General features: G+C 37.4%; 1 protein-coding gene across 3 annotated transcripts in view; it reads right to left on the bottom strand.

Annotated features, from left to right (window-relative positions):
* The window catches only part of NMD3 (NMD3 ribosome export adaptor), a 34428-nt gene extending 15131 nt beyond the window's left edge, over positions 1 to 19297 (bottom strand). Inside the window, exons 1-9 of one of the 3 annotated variants that reach the window (XM_004462300.4) lie at positions 19121 to 19297; positions 18623 to 18683; positions 16485 to 16619; positions 14341 to 14437; positions 9517 to 9597; positions 8705 to 8833; positions 8122 to 8212; positions 2871 to 2949; positions 1419 to 1515 (exon numbers count right to left, since the gene is read on the bottom strand). In XM_004462300.4, coding sequence (XP_004462357.1) covers positions 1419 to 1515; positions 2871 to 2949; positions 8122 to 8212; positions 8705 to 8833; positions 9517 to 9597; positions 14341 to 14437; positions 16485 to 16619; positions 18623 to 18666 — 753 coding nt within the window. In that variant the 5' untranslated portion in view covers positions 18667 to 18683; positions 19121 to 19297. Of the gene's footprint in view, positions 1 to 1418; positions 1516 to 2870; positions 2950 to 8121; positions 8213 to 8704; positions 8834 to 9516; positions 9598 to 14340; positions 14438 to 16484; positions 16620 to 18622; positions 19058 to 19120 lie in introns of those variants that run through there. The other 2 variants (XM_004462301.4, XM_012526690.4) reach the window with 2 other exon arrangements.

Raw genomic sequence — 19297 nt, 5'->3', positions numbered from 1 at the left:
GACACAACAAAAAGAGACACAGATTCCCAGTGCCACTGACAAGAATGCAGGTGGACACTGGAAAACACACAGCGAATGGACAGACAACGGGACAACAGGAGGGAGGGAGGAAGGGGTGAGAAACAAAAAATAAATAATCTTTTAAAAAAGAAGTCTTCGAAGATAAATGAAAATACTTTTTCACATTATGTGTTCCTCCAGTGCTTGTATGAGTCACTCAAAGCACTTAATACAAAAGCCCTTAATATGCTTTCACACCTAGATTTAGATTTCTCAGGCTTTGTGCCAAGAAAATGTTCACTGTTTCAAACCAGGGGTAGGCAAGGTATGACCCTTAAGCCAAATCTGGTTTACCACCTGTTTTTGTAAATACAGTATGACTGGGAAATAGTCATAACCATTCCACAATAACTATGGCTACTTTTGTGTTATAACAGCAGAACCGAGTAGCTGTAAAAGAGAATGCATGGCCTACAAAGTAAAAAATATTTACTATCTGCCCCTTATAGAAAGTTTGGTACTGGACTACAAAATAAATTAGTTATAACAGATTTATAGCTTTAGATTTACAGACATGGTACAAATTCTGGCTTCATCATTTTGTGGTTATGTAACTTTAGGCAGGTTACTTAACCTCTCCAAGTTTCAATTTCCTTAACTTCAAAGCAATGATGACGTACAGCTTAGTTTATGATAAGTAAATGAGGTAAAAGATACCAAAATACCTAGATATTAACTTTATGTAGAATAGTCACATAAATTATGGCAGCTATCATTATTAGTGACTTAATTTCGACACACTAAGTTCCTACATGGCAGAGATCTATAGATATATAGTCTTCGGCACATAGTCTTCTAACAGTAGTTACGCAATAACTATTACCGTGAACTTTAATTCATTCATATTTTTGAAGCAGTTTTTACCTTACCACAATTAAATGAAACAATGATCAACTTTTTAAATGTGATATTCAGATTATTTTTAAAACCTAAAAATGATTCTATGATTTCCACAATATTGCTTAGATTTCATCTTGCCAAAACCCAGTTTGCACACACACGTTCCATCTACAAAGTGGTTCCCTGATATTTATTTTAATGTCATTTCCTGTATTAAAGTTTCTTAGAACTACTGTCATTTCACTAGGATCACAAATTTTAAGGAATATGGATGTATAAAAACTGCAACCAGGTCTTTTCACTGTGATACACTAAAATAAATAGCATACCAAGTTATAATTTAAAGCATGATTACTTTATTACATCTTTTCTATGTGCCTGTGTGTCAGAAATCACTTAAGAGGGAAGTTATTCTAAATTTTAACCAAACCCAGAAGGAAACCAGGGGCTAATAATTACATACAAGCCAATTAATTATTTTACTCTTTTTATAATGTGGATTTATTCAGAGACAGTACCTTGCATACTGGGACAATCTCCACAGAAAAAGTGCTTTTGTAATTGTATGTGTTACTATGGATATCCTGAGAAATCAATCTCTGTGACGCTTTGTATCTATTTAAAAAAAAAAGTTAAGAGTAATAAAAAACAAAGTTTCTTAATTGTCTAGACTCAGAAATATCAATTTTCATCAAATCAAATCATCTGACATGGCTCACTGATGTCACTTACAGTAAAGCCTAATTTTGTTCACTTGTACTTCAAAACCTTCATCAATCTGACCGTACCCTACCAATTCAACCTAACCCATTAAAAAAACTCTAAAACATGCCCTTGGCTTAGACCAATCGAGTCTATATATAGAATCTATTAAAAGTCACACTAACACTCACCTTGACTTTGTTCACACTAATCTCTTCACCTATCAAAATAAACACCTATAAAACTTTTGGAGAGTAAGTTCTATCTCCTCCATGAGTACTCTAATACCACTTTTTCTTTCTCTTATTTAAATACATTCAATCCTCTTATTTGTGAAGTCATTATTTTCCAATTTCCCTACTCACTAAAATTTATTTGTAATGTCCAAATCAATACTCCCAGTACTTTCGCAGTCTTTGACAGATATGCACAGAGCAGTGAAAAATTTGAGTCACCCTCACATTTCTAAATATTGACTCATTTCCTGTAGTAAAGTTTCTTAGAACTACTGTCTAAGTATTTCTAAGTATTGGGTCACATTCTCAGCTGGGGTCAAAGCAATACCCTGCCTTTTGGTTTCAGCTCTCATACTGTAAACAAGTGTCCTTTACATGGTATATATTTAGTGGGGTTTTTTTTCTTCTTCAAATTTTTGTGCTTTTTGCTGGTGGCCCCCAAACATAATGCTGAAGGGCTGGCTAGTGTTCCTAAGCACAAGCAGGCTGTGGTGTGCCTTACAGAGAAAATACATGTATCAGATAAGCTTCGTTTATGCATTACATTAATGAATCAATTATATCTATCTATATAGAGATATATATAATGTGTTTTTAAGTAGAAACACACATAAATAAGGATAAATATTGATCAGCTAACAAATATATTGTGATCAGGGCATTATAGTAACTTAACTCTGAATTTCCCCCAGGAGCAAATGCTCAGTATTTGCTAATTCATTGTTTATGGCAACTTTATAGACCATAACTACTGTCAATAATGAGAACCCTTTGTACTTAAAGTCAATGGCTCAGCACTACAGTGCTCTTATTAGTATATGTGTTAGCTCAAACTACCCAAATAAATTCTTACATGTTCTTCTGGCACTATTTCTAATAGCTAATCCAATAAATGCTACTGATTGGGTAAGGAGTCCTACTACACTTTCAAGTGGTTTTACATAAGAGAAATTGTCTAAGTCTGAAGAATGAATGTGACCTATGCACATTCCTTGGTCCTTAGACTTAGTCACCTCCAAGTTTAGGACATACCTGCAGGGAACTGTACACTGAAGAAATTCTACCATCTTCTGAGCATGCTGTTTTGAAGAATAATAGAAGTCCAGGCCATCTTAAAAATAGTAATAAAAGCCCACATGAAAATAACTGCAAAATTAGATTTTCCAACACTAACATGACTAGATCATAAATTAAATCTGTTTCAAACAACAAAATCAAATTATTAGAAAATGTAAAATATATTGGAGCCACAACAAATTAAGAATATCACTTAATACTCGGTAAGGGTTAATTCTATGTCTAGATGGCTAGATTACAGTGTTGTTTGGTTAAACACTGGCCTAGATTTGTTGTAGAGACTCTGGTGCAGATGTGATTAGCATCTATAATCAGCTGACTTTAAGTAAGGAGAGAGACCTTAAATACAAGGAACTGAGGTTTCTGGAGTAAGGGGTTCTGTCTCTATATCCTCCACTCCCTTCTTGAGTTTCCAGCTGAAGAAATTCAGACTCAGGATTTCAACATCACTCCTACTGGAATTTCCAGCCTCCCTATGGAACATGGGCTTTCCAAACCCCACAATCACATGAGTCAATTTCTTATTTTACACACACACACATATACACACATGACAGGACTAGGTCCCATCCCTAGCCCCCATAATAGCCACAACTTACAGAAGCTGCAAGTTTATTAAACCGCCCCATATGGCAGCATGACCAGCCATTTACTGAGAAGGTGCCACGTCCCATGACATAGAACAGCCCCCCATTCAGAGCATATGTGTCCAGATACAGTTCATTTTCTCACAAGAATAGACAAAGAAGCCCCGTGACCCCACCAACCCCACCTGTACCCCTAGAATTCACTGCCCCTAGCCCACCATGCCCTAGCCCTCCCTATAGGACCTCGGGTCTTACCTAAGCCCCAACCCACTCCCACTGACTAAGCATGTTCCCGCCTATATGTACTGTATAAATTCATGACTGCCTCTGCCAGGGGTGGGCTGAAGTGTCTCTTCAGACTCCTGCCATGCTGGCAGGGGGCACTGAAGTTTATTCTTCAGAAACCCTCGGTTGGGAGAACTTCCCAACAAATCCTTGCCTGCAATCACTGGTCTCCACATCCCAAATGTCTTACCCCGACATCTAATACAACACATATAACACATATACACACACCCTGTTGCTTTTGTTTGTCTGGAGGACCCTGACTAATACACATTTATTTGGCCAGAGGATGTACAAAATAAATCAGACAAATATTAACTAAAGAAAACAAGAGTCACAATTTTAATTTCAGACAAAATAAAATTCAAGTCCAAAAGACGAAAGTAAAACACTAAACAAAACAAAGGATATTTTATGTAATAAATGGAATAATCTACCAAGAGGATAATAGAAATGTATCTAATAATAGCACTGAGATGCAGAAAACAAAAACTATTTAAAAGAAAAGAAGAAATTAACAAATGCACAATTATTGTGGGGAACTAGAACAAGCCTCTCTCATAATAGAAATGGCCAAACAGACCGAAAAATAGTAAGGATACAAAGAACCTATGTGAATAACCAACTATCAAGGTTGATTTGAGATGTAGATAACATGGTCCCCAAAAAGAATACATATTTTATTTTCAAACACATAAAACATTCATAAAATAATAGGAATTTTTTAAAAAGTCAGTAATTCCAAAAGATAGAAATTACTGCAGACATTATCCAATCACAATGCAATAGCATTAAAAATCAGTAATAAGGGGTAGCCAAAACCAAACCTACCTGCTAAGAATGTTTAAAATAACTTACCCAAATAGGAAATCAAAATTAAAATTACCTGATAAAACAACTCTAAAGATGAACAAAGCTGTAGGACATACATTTGCTAATTTCAAAACTCATAAAACTAAATAATCAAGACAGTGTGGTACCAGAACAAGCATACATATAGAGATTAAAAGGACAGTTGAGATTCCAGAAATACACCTTTATATTTATTGTCAATAGATTTCAACAAAGGTACTAAGGCAAGTCAACAAGGAAAGGACAATCTTTTTAATAAATGGTGATGGGTAACAAGATTTCCACATACAAAAAGATGGATTTAAACCCTTGCCTCCTACCACGCACAAAAACTAACTCAAAAGGGATCATTATTTCATAAAATATTGTTTAATTTGCACATAGTTGTGGAAATTTTCCTTCCATTATTAAAATGTAAGAGCTAAAGTAATAATACTTTTGAAAGAAACCAAAGGAAGAAATCTTTGTGACCTTATGTTAGGTAAAGAGTTCTTAAACACAACCTGAAAGTGAGATTGGTAAATGACTTAATTGGAATTCATCCAAATTTAAAACTTTCACAACTCAAAAGACACCATTAAGTGAATGAAGATTGTTATACGCCACATAAAAAACATGTTCTTAATCTTAATCCCATTCCCGTGGGTTTGAACACATTGTAAATAGGATCTTTTGAAGATGTTAGTGAAAGTATGGCCAACTGATTAGAATGGGTCTTAATCCTATTACTGGAGACCTTTATACAGAGAAAGCCACAGGGAGGAGCCAGAAGCTGGAAATCAGAGGGAACCCACTTTCTTTGGGTATATACCTGTAAATGGAATTGCCAGGTTATAAAGTAACTCCATATTTAATTTTTTGAGGCCCAAGTCCTTTTGCTACCAAAAATTACTGACAGTATGAGGATAGTTCCGCCATGGTGATCAACTGTAATAATAGTATTTTGCTTCCTTAGTTAGAATCTTTTGGTCTCTTCATCCCTGAAAAAGTTATACAGAGTAAAATTAATCAAGGGTGTACTTTTCCTGCCTTGTGTCTGGCCACAACTAACTAGGCACTATGTTAAGCAGATGGTAAGTTACCTTACAGTAAGTATTCAAAAACTTTGTTTTACTGATTCAGACTATTAATCCTTAGTCTAGTGGTGGTGCACTCAGGTCAGATGCAAGGCTAAAAAGATATTCCCTGGCCTAATAAGTGATAGTCATTCCCTTCCCACACCACCACCCCCCATTTAAGAACCCAAGACCACACTTTCCTCAACACATACAAAATAAATGAGCAACAGACAAGTAACAGTGGAACTCAGATTTAAAATAAGAACTTATAATTTAAGAATTTGGCCATTCCTTCAAGCACTATCTCTAAACCTACATTTAAAAAGAGACTGACGGGCCATCAGCTCTGCACAGGCACAGGCTGTCAGCTCTCCGCGCACTGTCAGCTGTAAGGGGGCCATTCAGCTCTAAGGGGGCCATCAGCTCTAAGCAGGTGCGGGCTGCCAGCTCTCTACAGGTGCAGGCCAGCTTGCCTTCACAAGGAAGCCTTGAGAAGCGAACCCAGGGCCTCCCATATGGCATACAGGAGCCCAATCGATTGAGCCACATCCGCTTCCTATACTTTTAATTTCTGTAAGATAAGGTATCATTTTCATTTTAGATTTCAATTATGTGCATTTTTTCCATTTGCTTTGTCAGATGAACTTAATGGTTGTCAATTTTATCGATCTTTTCAAGGAATCAATTTTTGGATTCATTAATTCTTTCTATTGTTTTCTGCATTTCATTTATCTCAGCAATACCTCTATTATTCTCTATATTCTAAAAATTTAACAATTTCCACTTTATTTCTAGTTTCCCAAGATGAGAATATAGATGATTAACTTGAGTTCTTTGTTCTTTTTTAGTGTAGGCATTTACAGCTGCAAATTTCTCTCTCAGCACTACTTTTGCTGCAGCCCATAGATAACTGTATTTGTATTTTTCTTTGCATTCAAGTCTAAAAATTTTCTTGACTTCCTTTGTGTTATTTCCTTTTACCCATTCATTATTTCATAAAATATTAATTTCCACATAGTTGTGGAAATTTTCCTTCCGTTATTAAAAGCTTCATTCATTCCTTGAAAAATTAAATAGTATAAAATAGAGACTAAGATAAAAAGCATGTCCACCAGTAGCAAGCACCAACCAAAAACATTAATTTTCAGCATAAAACTTGAGTTTGCTACAGGATATTTATGTTTTAAATTATTAAAGAAACATTTATCTGTCATTTAATATGTGTAAGAAGTATGCAACATCAACAAGTGCTAAGACAGAATAAGCCCTAATGAGCCATTATGAAATTTTGAATGCAAAACTTTTAAAATTCCATCTTTAAGAAATCTAATTACATAATTTGTATATCACTGTTTATAATTAGTGAGTTTAAGCATCTAAATTAATATATCCATTACAAATGCCTCTAGGCATATGAAAAATATAAAAACATAAAAGATCTCAAAAATAATTAACTTTTCTAATCAGAACCCAATCTCTGCCAAAAAAAACAAGTCTCTGATGGATTTATACTCCAATTAATGTAGTTAATGGTTTACTTATTTAGTAGCAAGATGAGTAATCCTCTGAGAGCAGGGACTAATATTAATTCATCTTCATATTCTAAGAACCCAGAATAGCATCTATCACAAAACTGATGACTAATGTCTTGGTTTTCCAGGGCTGCTATGACAAATACCATACAATATGACAAATACATGCAATGGGTTGACTTAATCAAGAATTTGCTGGCTCACAGTTTAGATGCTTTAAGTCCAAAATCAAGAAAACAGCAATGCCATGCTTTCTCCCAGAGTCAGTAGCATTCTTCATCACATGGCTATGTCCTTGCTCTCCTCTGTTTGTTTCTTTCTTTGACTTTTGGCTTCTCCTTATTATCAGGCCTCTAGTAATATGGATTAAGACCCATCCTGATTCAGTGTGGTCAAACATTAACTAATAACAGCATCTTCAAAAGGTCCTACATACAAATGGGTTCTTATCCATAGAAATACAGATGAAGATGGGAACATGTATTTTGTGGGGCACATGGATCAAACCCCAACAATAATAAATGACTTAAATTGGTGGTATGGGGAGAATCTGATGAAAAAATCTTAGTTCTAGATATGTGCTATCTATTACTGTAACCATTAGCCATGTGTGACTATTTAAATATAAATTTGAATTAGTTAAAATAGAAAATTAAAAATTTAGTTCCTCTGGAAATTACAGTGAGAATATTACATGTGCTCAATGGCCACACATGGCTAGAGGATACCATATTGGTGAGTGCAGATAGAGAACTAAGATTATTTTCTTTCTTGCAGAAAGTCCTTTTGAACAGTACTACTCTAGATATTATTGGTAAAGATATAAGATTAATTAGGTAAGAAGAAATAAAATTTTTGACATCATTTTAAATGCTTTTAAATTTTAACTTACCATGAATCTCTTTGATACGAAGCATGTTCTGATGCATTCCATATTTCAAAATCAACTGTTCCAGATAGTAGAAAGTCTTTTTGTGCAAGGTCTAAATATAAATGCATTAGATTAATAGATAAAATGCAAAAACCAGCATACCACCTATATACATAGTACACACTGGTTTTTTTTTTTTAAGGAGGTACCAAGGATTGAACCCAGGATCTTGCACATGCGAAAAAGGAGCTCAACCATTGAACCATACCCACTCTGCTAGCACACTGATTTTTAAAACAAGAACAATTGGGGAACAGATGTAGTTCATGTGGTTGTGCGCCTGCTTCCCACATACAAGGTCCTGCACATACAAGGTCCTGGATTCAATCGCCAGTACCTCCTAAAAAAAAACCAAAAAACAATTGCTAAAGGTTATCTACACTGTAACAGTCATCAATCTCCAAAGGTGAATGCTCCAGGGACCAAGACTACCTTGAGGGCCTGAAAGAGTTAGAAAGAAGGAAAAGGAACAGATTTTATTAACTGAACAAGACGAATGATGAATACAAGATGGATGATTCACTTATCATCCTTCTCTCATTACCTTTTGCCTGACTTGAATTATAGCTTTCCAGAAATCCTTCGCTTCTACTCTATGGCAATCTCCACACATCTGGGGCTGAACAACATAATCCACCACAAACACTTGCTGAAGGATAGCGCCATTCATCACCTGATAAAGGAAACAATCATACTCTTCCATTCCTACATTCTTTCATTTTTATTCAATAACGAATACTTTTCTTAATAGTAGATGTTTTAATGATTAACTTAGTCTTTTTTTTTATGAATGCTTTGAGACTATCAGTAATTAGTAAAATTTAAAATCATCTGAATTAATTATAGTATTTCAAGAAAGATATACAGGTTTAATTCCTAGGGTTTATTGATTAACACTTCAAATTTACCCAAATTATAACTGAGTTGACATGAAGACAATCTTTAAGGAACTGTATATATGCTCACAAAATACACAAACATCCTTAGGAGAAAAATAGGGCAAAGAAACTCTCAAAAAATAAAATATTCCCTAATTTAATGGTTCCCAAACATAGACAATCATCAGAAATCACCTCGGAAGCTTTTAAAATACACAGATTCCTGGGTCTCACACCCAGAGACTTTTGATTCAGTTACTATGAGTCATTACGATTATCAGCCACTAATCATGAGCAATGGCTGTGCTTCCTAGCAACCTCATTTTTGTGCAAATGATGTAAAAGGAAATAAAGGGCTAAAATTAAGAGTGCATTTTTTTTCCTTTAAAATTTTTCGAGTCATAAAATCACTAACCACTAGATCCTCACTCTCAATACCTGTGCTATAACCATGCTGAGAGATTTATGTACTGCTTACCTCTTTCTGAATAGTCAGTTTAACTTTAAGTCTCTTAGAATGGGGTTCGGTCCAAACAAAGCCTGCATCTACAAGTCGTACCTTCAACAGAACACAAACAAAAAGAAACGTAAGTCCCCATCAGAGGGTAGAAAATGAAAAGAGCAGTTCATTAATAACAGGTTTCATAGAAGCTTGAAGAATATGTGATTAGCATCACTATACATTATCAGTACTAAAGAAAAGATTCATCATCAGAGGCATGGCAACAACAGGAGCAAAATTACAATCCAATGATTATGGACACTGAGTAAGATCGTCCTTCACTTAGCCTCCAACCTCCATCCGCAGGAAGAAAGTCCTTGCTGCCCGCCATTCCCTATCTAACATCTCTCCTCAAATCCTGAAACCCTTTTGCCATGACCTCTGGAACTCAACATTCACTAACAACAAAACCTCTTAAATCTTCAACCTCTTTGCTGAACACTCCCTTTGCCTTCTTTGCCTTCTACATCTCCTGACTATACTGCTCCCCTTGCAGCTAATTTAAGTGTTGACTAAATTTTCTTTTATTCCCTTCCTATCACTGGGCCAGGACATAGACAGGTGTATGTTCTACTTGCTTTTAATGACTAATTCCACACCATTCTCCCCACTTTCTCCTTAAATACACCCTGCTCTGAATTTGAAATCATCAGGCTATATCACCCACTATTTTCATTGATGTTGTCATCTGTAAATCGCTGGGTCTCTTCCTCTCATTTCTCAAAGATATTAGCCAACACTGTCACTCTTTCCAACAGTAATTTTAATACCCGGTGGTTTCAATATCCACAGGGATGATCCTTACCATACCCTGGCCTCTCCATTCTTTGAGTTCTTTTCCTTTCATGGTCTTGTCCTCATACCACTCAGTCACTCATACCCGTATTATCAACAAATGTAACACCTTCAAATTTTCAGTTTCAAACCTCTCACTCCCTAACCACCACCTCTCATCTTTCCACCTCACTGCCTCTAGTTTGCGGGGACCCAAAATCCTTCAGTCTATTGCAACCTACAATTCATTCCTCCTACCATCTTTTCACTATCCCTCATCCCTTCCTCGTTTTCTCATTTCCATCCTATCCCAGCATAATTTCAAGGTCAATCATCAAAGTCATTCTCATGTACCCACTTTTAACCCCCTTGGTCCCTCTCGGAATTCACTTTCGTAACACAACTAAGTCACAAAGTCACAATCTTGGTTAATTCCAGTGCTCTGCCTGCTCTCTATGCCTTACCTGTACAGTTGAGCGGACAGAATTAGGAAAATGCATACCATACTGACTAGTCTTATTTTACATTACCCTTAGTGCTGCCCAGCAAACTTCAACATTGTTCCAGTGCATTCCCTCTCATACTCAACTAGGGACCATTTCATACCTTCCCCTCAAACATCTAATACCTTTTACCTCATAGCTACTGCCTATGCTTCTGTTTCCTCAATAAAAAATTTTTAAAAAGCAATCAAGAGAACTTCCGCAAGCTTCCATTTACCAACACATTCCCTCCTGTTAATACAGATGAACTGTCCTTGCTCCTATCAAGATCAGCCCCTAGGAGACCCTAGTAAAGGGAAGAAATCATTTGATTCCCTGAAATATTCCAGGTGCACAAAATGGTACCTGGCAGAGTCAATGCTGAGTATCTGTTGGATGAATGAATGGATAAATCAACATATTCTTTCTCTACTATGCTACATCCTAACTCTTTCCACTACATCCAACCAGTCAATTATTCTGTCTCCTGCAGCTTCACAAATTTTTCCCTTTGAACTCTTATCATTTCCAGATACTGTAAAAGTATACTGCTGTAACTCCAATCTTAAAAATCAGGTCCCCTTCCCACCTCCCCTTCTAACCACTACTCAATTTTTTGTTCCTCTTTGCAGCAACTCTCCAAAGAACTATGTATACTTACTGTCTACAATTCTTTTCCTCCCATTCTCTCAATTCCATTCAAATCAGGTTTTTACCCCCACCACTAAAAAGAATCTGCTTGTCAAAGTCACTAACAACCTCCATAATTATTAAATACACAAAACTCTTCTTACCTTACTCATCAAATGAAAGTGACATAACTAATTACTTCCTTCTTCTTGAAATACTTTCTTGCCTTCCAGGATACCAAACTCAGGTAATATGACTCCTACCTCACTAGCAGCTCCTTTTCAGTCTCCTTTGTGGGTTCTTCATCTTTCCAACATTTATCACTGAAAGACTCCAGGATTCAGTCCTCAAATTTCTTCCTTTCTCTATCTAAACTTACAATCTAGGTAACCTTATCTAGTTGTACAGCTTTAAACACCATCTATATCCCAAATTCATTACCTCCAGCCTAAATGTCTCCCCTGCTTATTTATCTAACTGCCTATTCAGTTTTTCTACTTAGATGTCTAGTGGACCGCTCTGACTCCCCTTTCCACCTCCCCATTCCAACCTGCTCCTCCTAAGGCCTTTCCTACCCCCACTAAAAGTGACTCCCTCCTTTTGATTGCTATGGCAGTTTGATATAGTTATGAATTCGAAAAATAGATACTGGATTATGTTTGTAAACTGGTCTGTACCTGGGTATGATTAAATTATGATTAGGGCTTTGATTGGGCCATGTCAGTAGAGCACTGAGTCCCTGTCCCTTGGTGGGTGGGGACTCACAGATAAAAGGCATGGCAAAGGACAGAGTTGGAGCGTTTGCTGTTGGAGTTTTGATGCTGGAGTCCAGGAAGTGAACACAGAGGAATAGAGACAGCTCCTTAGACAAGGCAGAAGCCCAAGAGTGAGACAGAGTCATTTGCCTAAAAGTCTACTGCTGGCCTTGTAGAGAGGCAAAGCCTAGAGAGCCTCATAGTATGCAGCTGACATTGAGGAGATAACAGAGCAAATGAGCCTGGATAGAGGCAAGCCCTGGGAAGAGAGGAACCCAGGAAGCATGAACCCTGGCAGATGGCAGCAGACATCTTGCTGCACACGGGCAAAAAACTTAGGTGAGGGAAATAACTTATGCTTTATGGCTTGGTAACTGAAAGCTTCTACCCCAAATAAATACCCTTTATAAAAGCCAACAGGTTTCTGGTATTTTGCAGCAGCATGCCTTTGGCTGACTAATACAGTTGCCCAGGACAAAAACCTTGTTAAGTCATCATGACTCCTCTCTCTTACACACACCCAACAACACCAGTAAATCCTACTAACTACCTTCAAAATGGATTCACAATCTATCCACTTCTCACCACTTCTCACATCTATCCACTGCTGATTCAAAAACCACCATTTCTTATCATGAGGTGTAGAGCATAACTACTCTGCTCTACACCTTCTATACCCAATGCACTCAGTAAACCAGTGCTTACAAGTGCCTACATGGCCCTACAATGCTCTGGCCTTCCAGGACTTCTCTAACTTCATCCCAGCTACTTTTCCCTCACACACTCCACTCTAACCAGATGGTTATGCCCTGCCTCTGGTTCTACACGATATCCTCTACACCTAACATTCTGCCTCCAAATTTCTGCACAGCTCCTTCCCTTACCACCTTTAACATTTACTCAACTATCACCTTATCTGCAAGGCTTTCCTTAACCATTCAGTTTTAAACTGCAACTCTCCCCTGCAGAGTTATTTCCTTCACAGACTTATTTTTCTCCACAGAACAGCTCTTAATATACTATATATTTATTTTGCTTGTTTTCTACACCAACCTTCCCCCCCAACTAGAATGTAAGCTCCCTAAATCAGAGATTTTTGTCTCACTTATCCACTGGCAGTCTCAAAACCTAAACACAGAGTTTGGAACAGAGTTGGACTCAATAAACATCTACTGAATGAATTAATGAATTCTTAAGGCTCACTAGACATTTCATAAAAGCCTTAAGTATGAAAGTGAAAGACCAAGATAGGCCAAAAAAAAACATGACTACTGACTGTGGGGAGGTCAGGAGACCAAAAAATAGGTATATAAGGGAATAGAAGGAAATTTTTAAAAAAAAAGTCAAATCAAAATCTTCAGAAAATCTTAAGGACAGAATGCATCAAGAACATGAAAGTTACAACACTGGAACTTAAAAAAAAAACTACTACTTTCAAAAAAAACAAAAAAGTGATTGAAAGATAAAGTCAAAGAAATCTCTAAGAACACAGAAAAAAAGAAAAAGTCTTTTGTTTTTGATATGAGGGGTAAAGGAGGTTTCAAGCAAGGAAGGCGACATTTGACTAACAGAGTTACAAGGGAGAAAAGAAGGAAAATAAAGGAAGAAATTTTAAACTATTAGATGAAAATTTATCCAGTGTTTAGAGGAGGCAATCTGAACAGCCTTCAAAATGAAAAAGTCCATTTCATTAAAAACATACCTGGTATGTGTATGTTGAGAAGTAAACTGAACTCACAACCAAACCCTACTTGGTTTTCAGAGACATTCCCATTGACTTTAATAGGAAAAAAAATTTCTTTCCAGAACACTAAACAAAATAAAAACAAACTATACCCCTAATGTTATAATCTCCTAAATTATGTTTAGCAATGGTTTTATATCTTTTCAGAAAAAATTAATACACATAAGAGGTTTTCAATAAATAAAGAAAATAATTATTCTATAATAAATCTCTTAAATCAAAAGGATATTTTCATTTTTCTTTTGCCTTAAAATATATATATATATATAAAAAGAAAACAGCAGCTGTAGTAGGGTATTTACCAACAGTAACATTTAATAATTACTTTGGGGAAACCTTCTCATACACGGATTTTCTGAAAATGAGAGTTTTAACAAAAGCACACCTACAAAAATAACTTTAGCTTGTGACCTACCTTACTCAGAGGGGTTTTGATTTTTTTCAAACACAAAGCAAGAAGTTCCCTGGATTCTAAAGTACACTGTATCCAAGTTGCTGGGGGCTGAAAATATCTGAAAAAAGAAGGTAACAATGAAATCTAACATCCCTCCGGAAAAACAGAAATGCCCACATGAATATGCACATATAACAATGATTATTGCGAAGTGGACTTGGCCCAGTGGACAGGGCATCCGTTTACCATATGGGAGGTCCGCGGTTCAAACCCCAGGCCTCCTTGACCCGTGTGGAGCTGGCCATGCGCAGTGCTGATGCGCGCAAGGAGTGCCCTGCCACGCAGGGGTACGCCTTGTGTAGGGGAGCCCCACGCGCAAGGAGTGCGCGCAGTAAGGAGAGCCGCCCAGCGCAAAACAAAGTGCAGCCTGCCCAGGAGTGGGGCCGCACACATGGAGAGCTGACACAGCAAGAGGAGAGCTGACACAGCAAGATGATGCAACAAAAATAAAAAAACAACGACGATTATTAGCCAGAAATAATAATATCCAAAGTTGAGATGAAGCACTTAACCCAAACATATTTTAATAGTTCCAGAAAGCTTTGAATTAGGCCAGCAGCTTTAGATACAGTAGGAAAATTCTGACTATTTGAATTCCAGCGAGGACAATAAAATGCCAAAAGTTCCCTGAAGCTAAGCTCTGAAAAACAGGTAAGAATTATCTAAAAATGGCATTAAAAAAGGTTTATTGTATACTTCTAAAATGTTTGAGAACTGCTTATTTCTCATAACAAAGGTAAATCAGTACTTCACAGCACTATGTTTTAGCAATAGCTTGTATTATTCATTTGTTTCAAGTCCCTTTTCAAATTTTAAATTGTACAATTCAAGTTTTAAAATCTTAGGTAAAACCTGACTAAATTAAAATTTTAGTCCCTTATTTTAGGGCTTAGTATAGTGCCTGGAACACAGTAAGAAAGCAATAAGTAACTGTTATTAAATACATAATATGTCCAAATGTGTTATGTGAATGACTTTTTGCCATTCTTGTTAATAAGTGAAAGTTCTGTTTTTCACTTTTAAATGTCATTCAAAAGTCTTACACAGTTCCCCATGCTTATAATACTTTTGGAGTTAGGGTTTCACATATCATCTAGTAAAACCCCTTCTTTCTGAAGAGGATCTTAGGCCCAAAGAGATGAAATGGCCAAGAGTTTCCAAAAGCTACCTTGTGAAAGAATCCAAAATGAATTAGTCTCCTGATTCTTTGTCCAGTGCTTTTTTCATCCCAACATACTTTTAAGAACAGTAAATATTTATAAAATATTTATAAAATATCACACTTACCAAGGCAGAAAACTGTAAACTATCTGATAGAGTATAAAAAGCTTCATGTATTAGTGTACATATATAAACATGTAAGCATTTTTCTGGAGAAATAGTTTTCAAATTCTCAAAGGAGTTCAGGAACACTTCCCTTCCCCTCCAAAAACAAGTACTAGAGTCCTGTCCATTTGGAAAGTCACAGTAAATGATTTTACACTCATTGGGCAGTTCTGTTTATGCCAACAAGAAAAGAAAGTAAAGAGGGCATGAAACATTAACTTTCAGAATTAGTCTTCTGACTTCAAATCAAGTCTTTTATCTCAGACTATCCTACTATATTTTCTTTTCTTTTCCATAACTATGGTTATTTTAACTATATGTACACCTCAAAAGACATAGTTTTGAAACACTACTAAATTACTTAAAATGTTTTTTAAAAATCAAACATCGCTTCTGGTCACTAAAGAAAAAAACAACTCATGGAAATAATGGGAATATGTTCTTAACAATCTTTGTCCCTTACCCTTACAAATATCAACTCTACCTAAACTATAACTTAAAAGAAAAATAACAGAGACAAATACCTTTACACTATCTTTACCAGATTATCCAGGCAAACTAGAAAAATAAATGATAAAATTGCAAATTCTAACATCTTTGGTGACAACCAACAGAAATAAAAATTAAATCTCACTTCCATGTGCTTTATTCTACATATCTTACTGTAATCTTGGCATGTGCTTTATTCTACATATCTTACTGTAATCTTGGCATATCTTGGCAGCTCTTCTCTCTATACATCTCAACTCTAAGTAGAATAAAATAGTATCACACCGTACCTTTGACATTGTTTGCAGAAAGAAATCGAGACCTGTTTCGGAATGCCTTGGCTGATGTCTACTTTACTTCGCAAACAGGCCACACAAATGTTGGCAGGATTTGGACTGATAAGAACACCACATTCGCAACACAAGCTTGAATAAAATAAGCATAAAATTTCCAAATTAGACTTCATAAATGCACTAATAAATACTACCAAAATAACAGGTCTCTAATATAAGGCTATAACATCTATGTCCGCTTTTTGAAACTGACTTAGAAATAAAGCAAGCTTCACAGATACAGCACATTAAGAAAACCTTGGAAAGCTAGGACCAAAAAAAAAAAAACAAAACACATAAGAATGGCCCCAATTCCATAAACAGTCAAAGGATGGCTGATGTCCTAAGGGTCTAGAGTTAGGATAGTTCAACAGAACTGTATGTGATGATAGAAATGTTCTGTTTCTATGCCGTCCAGTAAAGTAGCCACTAGCCACATGTGGCTACTGAACACCTGAAAAGTGTCTGGTGCAACTGAAGAACACAAGTTTTAATTTTTTCTCATTTCAATTAATCCAAATGACATTTAAATGGCCAGCACAGGTCTAAACATTTTTTTTCTACTAAAGCAAATGTTTTACATTACATAAAAACAAATGCAGAGATATTATGGAGAATACAAAGCTTATATCAATTGAAATTTCAAATACTGAAATATTTATTTCATAACTGAAGATATAATAGCAAATTCTGGGAAAGTCTGAGCACTAGTATTCCTCATTCCTTTTAAAATTGGAATTTTTAAATCCTTGTTTAAAACTAAGAGAAAACTGTCAAAATACAAGAACAGTTGCCTCTTTCTAATTAAGCCCAGATCTCTAAACACTAACCCTTTAAAAATGCAACTATCTAGCTGATACTTCAGTTGTTCTGAGCACTGTCCCTAGTGATATGATGGGAACTTAGTTCATTTACTCAGGGTCCACAGAGGACCTCATAGCTTAGATCAGGAGTAAGGTATCACACAAAAAGAATTACCACTGCCTGCTGATCTCTTGACAGGGGCTAAGGCTAAACCACTGAACTTCACCAACAGAAACTGAAATCTAAATGATCCATAATAATCATTAGATAGCAATATTTTTTTTTTTAAAAAGGCCTTAGGGGAAGTGGATCTTTCCACTTAGGGACGCCCAATGGATAGGGCGTCCACCTACCACAGGGGAGGTCCGCGGTTCAAACCCTGGGCCTCCTTGACCCGTGTGATGAGCTGGCCCATGCGCAGTGCTGATGCGCACAAGGAGTGCCCTGCCACGCAGGGGTGTCCCCGCGTAGGGGAGCCCCATGCGCAAGGAGTACCGCCCAGCACAAAAAAAATGCAGCCTGCCCAGGAGTGTCACCGCACACACGGAGACCTGACACAACAAGACGACGCAACAAAAAGAGACACAGATTCCGGTTGCCCCTGAAAAGACTACAAGTGGACAGAGAAGAACACACAGCAAATGGACACAGAGGGCAGGCAAGGGGGGGGTGGGTTGGGGAAAGGGAGAGAAATAAAAAAATAATATTAAAAAAAAAAAAGACCTTAGTATAGCACAAAGACTAACAAAATGTAAACATGTACCCAGAGCAAAAAATTTTTTAACAGGATAAGAGCATCAATGTCTAGTGATTCGTTTCAGCTGACGCGAGTGTCAGAACCCTAGGTATACTGGAACAGAAAAAGTTTAAGAATCACTGATGTAAAGCATCATTGTTCAAAAGTTCTATAATCCGTAATGTCCAATACAGGATGACTACTGGGAGGTCGAAATGCAGCTAGTATGATGGAAGAGTTGACTATTTCATTTTATCCCATTTTAATTAATTTAGATTGCCATATGTAGCCTAAGGCTACCATTTTGGACCTTACCTATCTAGAAAGATCTCTATATAGTGACTATTTAGGCCGTCTTAAAGCATATATTTACTACAACCACCTTTCTAACTAAAAGTGAATTCGATTTGCTAAAGAATTAAGACTTTCAATTTCTCCCATTTATGACTAAAGAATCCCCTCCAAAAAAGCTTTCCCTACAGTTGCAATAAGTTTCATAAACTCACTTTAATATCTTTAAATGTAAGGGAGATGGGGAAAAAAGGCCATGACTCACATGTGTCCAGGGCTGCGGTCGGTGGACTCCGTCATGTACTCCATTGTCCTGTACACCTTAACTTAAACACAGAAGACGAGAACACGTGGCATTTAAATCATTCACCTAGTCACCTCTTCAGGTAAGTCTTTCTTCTGCTTCTCTAAATACGGCATAAGAGACTCGTAAAGCAAGCAAGCAAGAAAACCCATTCCATTTGGTAATTTTGGAAGAAGTGACTTCTGGAGCTTCCCACCGGCGGGGCCGCTGACCTCAGGCCTCGCCGGGCGCCGACGCGGGCGGATCCAGCGCGGGGTGGGGAGGACCGGGGCCGCCCGGGCCGCCGGGCCCCGACCCCGTCGCAGCAGGAGTCCCCGCGCGTGGTCCCTGAGCCCGTGGGCCACTCAGACCCCGAACCCGCAGGAGCGACTCGTTGCGGGCTCGCGGCGGCAACACGCGGCGCACACGCGGATCCAGGTCCACCCGAGCCCGGTTCCGGTCAGGGAAGCCCGTCCTCACCTTCTCCTCAGGGACCTGGTGCGCCGGCAGCCTCGGTCGCGATACCCGGAACCGACGTAATCCTTCCCAGGAGGACCCAGATTTGCCCAAATCTCCCACACAGAACGAACCCCTCAGCCACTTCAGCAGCGGCCAAGGTTCACCCAGCTAGGTGGAGATCTCGCGAGAAAAGGATGC

The sequence above is a fragment of the Dasypus novemcinctus genome, chromosome 4 (genome assembly GCF_030445035.2).
Source record: "Dasypus novemcinctus isolate mDasNov1 chromosome 4, mDasNov1.1.hap2, whole genome shotgun sequence".
In the NCBI taxonomy this organism is placed as follows: domain Eukaryota; kingdom Metazoa; phylum Chordata; class Mammalia; order Cingulata; family Dasypodidae; genus Dasypus; species Dasypus novemcinctus.
The sequence above is the reverse complement of the archived record's forward strand: the minus strand, read 5'-3'. Positions and strand labels throughout refer to the sequence as shown.